We start from the raw sequence: 8,830 nt of genomic DNA, 5'->3' as shown, positions 1-8,830 counted from the left end.
GGGATCATTTTTTTTTCGTTTTAGTTCTGAGATTGAGATTACTCTGTCCATTCCCGCCCAATGAAATAGTCCTTGGGGAATTCTTATGGCCCTTGAAACAACGCAGCGTGTATAGATCACCCTGCCCCACACTTTTCACCATTTTGTGTCTTAGTCTGACGCGTTTCTGTCTGGGACAGCTCATTTGAAACGGAACGATAAAAAAAACAACCAAACATAACCTGAATGCCTCTGAGCTTTTATCGTTTATGAAGCAAAATTACAGTTTTAGGGGGACAATGTGTGAGGGTTTGGCAATGTTATATAGTATTACTAAGAACTATACATACTCGTACCTAGGATTGGATGAACTTCAAAACTGAGTAAACGTTGTTTGTTGAGTGTTAAAAGTCATTGACATGTTATGTTTTAAAAGTTTCACATTACCGACTGGTCAACACATTTGTTTTTAAGCAGAGGGCACGTTTACAGGAGACAGTAATACGTATTGTTCTATATCTGGTGAATGTGGGAAAAGTGTACTCGAATAACTTTCTGTACACATTATCCTATTTACGGTTAAATTATGACGAATGAAAGTGGACAGGGAGAAAAAAGAAAAGAGACCATCTGGTTTCCAGTAGTTATAAAACTATCTACCCTGTGTAATGAATAAAACAATATTTTATTTATGTAACATTTAAAGAAACGGTAGGAGTGGGGTGGGAAGTGGGAGTGCAAGGAAAGGTGAATCCCTTGATAATTCTTCCAGCTGGGAAAAGAAACTTTTTAAAAGAAAACAACTGTTTTTACGTTTAATAATCCACTCAACCTCCAGCTGAGACTACCTGAGAACATATTATATTGCCTTCCCATTTGCAAATTCCCCACACATTGGCAGTAACAAGCAATCTCACCGGTTTTGATTGGCTATGTTGCCTTTGCTATATTGACTCTGCAGTTGACGCCACAGACAAATAGGTGCGCCCAGAAGGGGATGCCTTTGATGATATCGTAACAAGTTGTCTGAAATAGCTGGTAAATTGGCCAGGGTTGATACAGCAACAACAGTCTCGGAAACGACAGGAAGATGGGGGATTGGGACTGTTCTGTGAACACTTCTTGTGGGTTTTGCTTTTGCACCTGTTTCGGTAGAGTTTGTTGCCATGCGGTGGTGAGGCGTTATGTTTGGACATGGACGAAAGGTCCGTGGGTAGGTTTTCTGTTTTGTATTTTGGTTGGACAGGTGCGTTAGGAAAACTTATCTGCGAACTGTTCCGTCATATTTTTGTCAAAATTGGGACTAGGAAACGGGGTGGGTTACGGTTGGGGTGCGGTTGAAGGGTGGGGACGGGAGGGGGTTACTCTAGAAGAGCAAGGGTTAAAAGAAGCCATGATATGCATGAATGTATATAATCTATTTCGCACAGGTTGTTGAGACATGGGCAATGTAGGAGAATTAAAGATAAGTACACGCTGTCCGAGGTGAAAGAGAGGGGAGAGGGGATAACGATTTACACTTGGGAGGCAGGAGAGAGAATAAGAAATGGAGATAGAAAGAAAGAGAGAAAGAGGGAGGAAACGAGGGGGGCGGGGGAAAAACAGAGAAAAGATCAACAAATACAAGACAAGATGGAGTGAAGCTACAATACAGGACAATTTTATATATTATTGTCATGCTTCCTCTGCCTTTGGGAAATGAAGCCTCCCGACGGACACAACGTAAAAGGAGTGGAATATAATCCCAAAACGTTTAGCTCATCGCCTACTATAAAAAAAATAATTTAAAAACACCTGTTGAAATAAAACGATTTTTTTTGCGAATATGTTTGGGTTGGTTGTTGTTTTTTTTTTTTTAAGTGAGCGGAAAGCAATTCATATGGGGTCGAACTAAAAAGAGGAAAACGTGAGTAGAAGACGACAAGCAAAAGATAAATTGCTCTCAACTCCCAGCAGATGACGCTGACGGTGTGCAGTTCCCGGCATTGTCAAACAAATCGAAACGTGACGCCGAAGAGCAAAGAGACAGAGTAGGAGATCCTCGGTGCCACATCAGTACAAGTAACCCTTCACATTACAGGCATCCACCCCCCCCCCTTCCTTTTCTCCCCTCTCTCTCCAGCCCCTCCTTGACAGGTATTGATGTCTCTATCTGGTTTAACAGAATGGGAGTGTGCCAAACACCGAGGAAATGATTCTGCCCTCTGGCAGGGCATCGTTTCAACAAAAACCACTTCGTTAACCGCGACAACAGGGTGGTAACGAGAAGGTAACAACAGCTAATTGCGCGGAGAGAGACGACTACAGCGTGACGGGTTGTCGCACGGGTAGCTTTCTATTCAGGTGCAGGTTCAGTTTCTCGCAATCCACCTCGAACCACTCAGGTTTTAAATCCCCTTGAAAACAAGCTTCCCCGGCAAAATCCGGACTGTTAGGGCTCAGACATTCACAGTTAGTTAACGTCTTACGCCGGTGGCTTGTGGGCCCCAGTGGGTGCGCTTTAGGGTACCTTGTTCGTTTTCCTTGACACCACACCTACGTGGCGTCAGATCACCGGTTTTGTTAAGCTCTTCATACGAGAGAGTGTCACACAACACCAACACTGACAATGGGGAAGCAAGTATCAGACATAAAGGACACTCCACGGCTTTCTTAATCTCACAATGACGTCACCAAGGGACGGCTATCGCCTTGAGTATCACCGCCTGTAGGGATGATTTCAGCAGCACTTCATCCACTCCTCAGCCTATCACAAAAGGGGAAAACTTTTCTTCTCGCGTTTCCTCCCAAAGTCCCTCGCCTCTTAAACACTGGGGCTCATGATCTGTTACTTGCGACGTCTACCTGGTACTCATTTCTTAAAGGGATCACCCACAGCTGCGCTAATTTATTTTCTCCTACACGACCACGAACTTTCAACCTGGCTTCAATTTACAGTCTGCACTGTAATCTGCTGCACCTCTTTACCTTTGTTGTTCAACGACCTTCGGAATATATGATCAGCACATGTGTACTCTGCCAAAATCTGCTCGCGCCTGCTTACTGCTGTCAAAGATGAACTAGATAATCTGCAATTTCCTCACGCAGCTGGAGATATAGTAAGAGATAGGCCCAGACAATGGTAGTCTCGACCCCCATTGTGAGACCAGTTAGTCTTTATTGCCTGAAGTATTCCGGTAGTTTTACGGCACTTGAAAAATATTTCCTCATCAGAGTATCGTGGTTCTATATTATTATTCTCGTTTGCTGTCCAAAACGGAGAATAGATTGCGAACATGATTGTTTTATGTGTTGGAATTGAAGGTTGAGAAAATGGTGGATAGGAAAATGTTAGTGGGATTTTCCAGTTACAATATCCCTCTACGATACACTAAACGTTAGTGAGAACTTGCGATAAAGACGGGTTTTTTTTTAAAGAAATGTAATTGGATCAATGTTTTACTTATTCTGTACAATTTACTTTTTCTTAATATGGAACTGTTGTTATCGATTCAGTGGCTGGTGAATTATTGGCCTGAAGCCCATACTTAGAGAAAATAGTAGGCTGTCTATGTAGAGGATTCCACACTTTCAGCTCATCGTGTAAACAGCCATTTCTATTTCTAGAATTAACCTTTTGTGCATTCTCCGGTACCAACTGACGCTACGCCATTGAATGGCTAACAAAGTAAACACGATGCCTGGAGGGATGTTTACATTTGGAAATGGCAAAGTATTATAGATCTGAGGCATGCTTCATTCGTGGAATCAAAGCTTTAGGTTGCATATTTATTTTGTAAGATTTTTAAAGGCATTTTTCTTCCCTTTTGGTCTCACTTTATTTCCGCCCCTCGGTCTTAGGAAAACTATAATTTGTAAGCTTCACAACAGAGGTCGGGATGAAGAGTATGCGTGAGTGAGAGAGGGAGAGAGAGAGAGAGAGAGAGAGAGAGAGAGAGAGAGAGAGAGAGAGAGAGAGAGAGAGAGACAGAGACAGAGACAGAGAGAGACAGAGAGACAGAGAGAGAGAGAGAAAAGGGGACAGAGAGACAGAGAGAGACAGAGAGAAATGGGGGGGGGGGGGGGGGGGGAGAAGAGAGAGAGACAGAGAGAGGGGGGGAAGAGGAAGATGGGGTCAAGATCGGAAGGTTTCTATTTCTATCAGATTCTGTAAATGTAGGCGCCATGTTTGATGCTAGGCTATGCGTTCTGCAGATTTTTGTCAAGGTAAAAGATCCTTTCAAGTGCCAAGGTAAGTATCGGTAGGAACTCTGACGTACAGAATTCCGAGAGGGTTTGGGATCTCCTAACAGCGTTAGCGTTTCGGTGAGAAGAGAATGCCCCCAACCTTATGCCTTGCAAAAACGTTCTCCTTGTTTTCATACCCTGGTTGATTGGTTATTACGCAGACCCCCGAGTTGTTTTCTTACTGTATTAAGACTTCTGACGCCGACTCTGTTATTGTTTTCCTCTCAGGGTGATAAATCAAGAAACAGAAGAGAAAGCAGAATGGGAGGTTAGGGCATTGGCAGAATATCTCAGCTCCTGGAAATATGAGAATGTAAGCACTGACTCATCAATTCTATAAATTCTATATGATCACATAATAACTGCACTCGCGTATTTGTGTATGAAGAGCGGCACGCGTGTAGTAATTTTTACTTGTTAATGTCAAAACAACGTTTTCTGTCTCTCGGGTGTTAAATATTGAAGAGGCTGCGTTAATAATGATTTGACTTCCAAAACCAATAAAAGTGTCTAGCAAAAACATAGGGGGTTGTTTATTCGGATGTATCAACATTCTGTATTTTATATTTTAAAACTACGATTTTACTTTGGAAGCGGGGGGGGGGGGGGGGGAGAAGTTGAGTGTCGAAATAACATTGCCTTTAGTTTACGTTTTTTGGAAAACAATTTTTTTTTCTTTTAAAAATCACTTTTGAAAATGGTGGTGGAGTTAAGTCACAGTCGACTGTAACACTCATGAAGAGTGTCAAGCAATCAAACCGGCGCCACGCAACGACCAAAGAAATCAAAATTTACGAGATCGTCTCCGCTGGTAGGCGCCCTCTGTGTATTAACCCGTCCTCGTCACAGATCACTAGAAATCCGCCGATAAAGTCTTCCATCTCGTGAGCAGAGAGCCATGAAGTGCTCGTGTAAAACACATCAGAACCGTGAGGCGGAACCAGAAATAGTCGGGATGCGCCGAGTGACTCTGAAAAAGGGCGGCTTCCGCTGTCCCTCAGGAAATGTTGGTTCTTCAGAAGGCCGGGAGTGACGCAGGGTGATTGGAAAAGCCGGTGCGTCGGGGGATTGTGGGTGAGCGGGGGGAAGTAAGTACAGAGGTTTCTGTTGGAGGATGTTCTCCGCAATCAATATAGCAAATCGACGGGGTGCAGGATTAAAATGTAAGTGGAAAGGTTTTATAGTTCTCAGTGGGGAGTAAGAGGAGGACAGGCTCAAAGGTTAAGTTGTGAAGAAGTATTCGCCTGGTTCAATGTAATTGGTGTAAAACGTATGTCCATCACAACCGCCCCCCCAAAAAAAACCCAACAACAACAACAAACAAACAAACAAACAAACAAACCCGCCTACCATACTACCAACAATGAAGTCTTCAGTTACCCACACTCCTCTCAAATCCCTCATCCGCTATTTGCTCCTCCTTTTCCCTTTATTATCATACCTTCTTCCTTTTTTCTGACAGAGAAAAAGAAAAGAAAAAGAAAGACCCACTGCATACATATACCCAATCTCTTTGTAGTTTATTGAACCCCATTACTTACCCCATAACCTTACATCGATCGCCTACCGAAGGACAACTCTCTCTGACTCAAAGACAACTACTGACGAGGCTGATATCAGGATCAAAAGAGATCCCTATCTGCAGGGTCCCTATTTATTACTCTTGTTGGTTTTGAAGTCAGCAATTAGCGCTACTCGGCCCGTTTATGTCTGCACGATATAAAGGGCATATATTTCGGGGGAGTGTAACAGCCGTTTTGCATCATAACGTCGTCCCAGTGTTATATACATGACAATTTATTCATGGCAACAATGTCTTCTTCTCCGTCAACACGGGCAGTCTACTACAAAACAAACAGAAAGCGCTTCTGCATCTTATTTGAATGAATGCATGAATGAATGAATGAATGAATGAAAGAATGAATGAATGAATGAATGAATGAATGAATAAATGAATGAATGAATGAATGAATGAATGAATGAATGAATGAATGAATGAAGGAAGGAATGAAGGAATGAAGGAATGTTTACTGAGTAAATAGCTCTCTGTAAGAATGAATGAAAGAATGGATGAATGAAGAAAGGGTGGAATAAGCAAACTTAGAACTAACTAAATTGTTATTGAGTTCCAATTTTAAATTAGCTTTAATATAATTCATTCTTTAATAAAAGAATGCAGAAAAAAGCAGTTTTTCACATCAGCCAAAAAGTTAACTGCTTACGTATTCATAGAATTTCTCGCAAAATTTGGAAAACATCGAAATTTAGATCATGGTAAAAACGATACGTTTCCAGCATGCTGGGCGCTAACTGAGAAAAGTTGCTGGATCGATCAATGTCATTAAAAAGTACGCCTGGTCTTATCTTGGTTTTATGAGTTTATTAGCTTTTAGCGAGGGCGAGTGAGATATTGAGAGACTGTTACTAACAGCACACTCATAAGATTTGAGGCAATCCTGATCTTCAGTCTGCGGGGTGCAAAATAAACATGATGTATCCTTTTTTCTCTGGAAATTTTAAATTCGAAGAAAATTACCTAGGCATCTGAGGGGTGCCGTCACTTTGGGACTATGTTTTATGTGATACCACACGGTTCTGAGCGGTAATAACTATCCTCAGTGTGGTTCATGCAATAAAGTGGTTCAAAGAAAAAATAATAAATTTAAAGGTCTCTAATCTTTGGGATTTTTTATGGAAGTATGCCGTATTTTTAAAAGCAGCGTACATGAATACTCTCTTGGATGTGTTGAACTCACATGAATATTTCCAAGAGCGTACACGACACTTGATAAATCGTGCCATAACCTGTCACCTCCTGCTAGCTTGGGCTGTGTGCAACCTCATGAACCCTTGCCAAAGCTCCGAAACCCCATTGATTTTGCCATAGCTTTTAGAATGGATATTGTGAAAAATGGGCATGCTTCAAAAAGAAGGCAATGAAGTCATTGTTAGTCGACACTCACCTTTCATCTGGAAGAAGCTCATGTTCTGTATGGCATGGATAGCTGGCGTATTGTCCAGAGTTAGCTCAAATTCTGGAGAAACACGAGGTGCCAGTTCCATCTCTTTGTTGAAGTTGGCGTCAGCTGTGGCCACGCGACTCACTAAGCCAGATGAGACCTGAGGATGACGAAAACGACGGCACGTGAGAGTCATGTGAGTTGGGTGGGCTGGTGGAGAAAATCTTAAAACAATCAGCACTGGCGCTTTGAAATGCGACCTAATTTTTTTCTCCATTTAATACTCTTTGTATTCGATACTCTCTTTCATTTGAGCCGAATTCCATTCACTAGCGTATGCTTATAAGTTATGGGTTTTGGCACGGGTACCATTGGGAATCAGAATGGCTCCATTTTTATTCACCCAGGATGTGCCATTCCTTACAACAATTATATCTTCGCTGTTCTGTTCGTAAGTTGAGAGTATACGAACAGAGCCCGTCTTTGAAAAGTAAGCGACTGAAAGGAAATTAAGTGGTTGAATTTTACTAAGATAGAATAGACCTAAAAATAGATACATGATCTCAATAAAAATATTTTATCACATAATTCGAAGAGACGGGAAAAGATTGCATTTAAAGTTAAAGTGAAGCCAGTATCAGTTTCAAAGTGGAATTCAATAACGTATCAGAGAGGGTATATATATATATAAATATATATATATATATATATATATATATATATATATATATATATATATATATATATATATATACATATATGCAGCACCTGAAAAACCCCCCACAAAGACAAACACGTTTTAAAAGTCGATCTAATAATTTACAAGCACAGACCCGCAGCCAGCATTTTCTGGCCGGATTTGGACTACCGAACCACGAGAACCAGCCACACATACTCGTAACATGATTGTAATGTACATTATAGTGTCGGAGTACTGGACGACAACTAAGGAGACTCTTCGCTACAATGATTCAGTTCGTTTGCAAGTTCAATATTTGAGATACTCCAGAAAATCACCAAGGTTATGGTTTTAGAAGGAAAGCAAGAATTGAGATCAAAAGCACACGTCGTAAAGAAGTGTTAAGCTTTCATATTTTATAAAAATCTGGAATTTACCCCCCCCCCCCAAAAAAAAAAGAAGACAAAACCAAGTTTTTTGCTCTTCCCAGTACAAGGTAATACTATCCGTTGACAGCCAAACATGGATTATAAAAGGTACTGACATTTGCAAGAACTAAGCATCATCGTGTACTTTAATGACTTACGGTCTAACTTAAAAAACGATTGAAGAAGGGAAAAAAGCGAATTTCAAGAAGAGCAATGCGGAAGAGCACATCACTTTAATCTCCCTTCATACATCTTAACCCCACCCAATTCCCTGTTCCCCGTTCAAAGAGCTACATGAAATGACATGGCTTGTCCCCTTGATAAGAAGGAAGAGAATCTAGAAGAGTCTGGAGACACACGAGTCTCAAGTGAAAGCCAGGAAACTGGAGAGGAGAGCTACAAATAGACTGCTTAGCCCGTGTCCTGGTCGATATCGGGGCCGATATCTGGGGCCGATATCGTCAGTGAGTAATTTCGATGCCGGCGCGGAATGGCGAATAATCGACACCACAGAATTTCATGTGCGATACAATGGATACTGCTCACATAGATGATAC

The 8,830-nt window shown here is 41.5% G+C and overlaps 1 protein-coding gene across 3 annotated transcripts in view; it reads right to left on the bottom strand.

Moving 5' to 3' along the window:
* LOC101851044 (E3 ubiquitin-protein ligase TRIM9) overlaps positions 1-8,830 on the bottom strand; it is a 155,647-nt gene that overhangs the window by 32,820 nt on the left and 113,997 nt on the right. For all 3 annotated transcript variants that reach the window (XM_013083230.2, XM_005099601.3, XM_005099602.3), the window contains exon 6: positions 7,170-7,326. In XM_013083230.2, the coding sequence (XP_012938684.1) occupies positions 7,170-7,326 (157 nt within the window). The remainder of the gene's footprint in view (positions 1-7,169; positions 7,327-8,830) is intronic.

This window comes from Aplysia californica, unplaced genomic scaffold, assembly GCF_000002075.1.
Source record: "Aplysia californica isolate F4 #8 unplaced genomic scaffold, AplCal3.0 scaffold00219, whole genome shotgun sequence".
NCBI classification, from domain to species: domain Eukaryota; kingdom Metazoa; phylum Mollusca; class Gastropoda; order Aplysiida; family Aplysiidae; genus Aplysia; species Aplysia californica.
The sequence above is the reverse complement of the archived record's forward strand: the minus strand, read 5'-3'. Positions and strand labels throughout refer to the sequence as shown.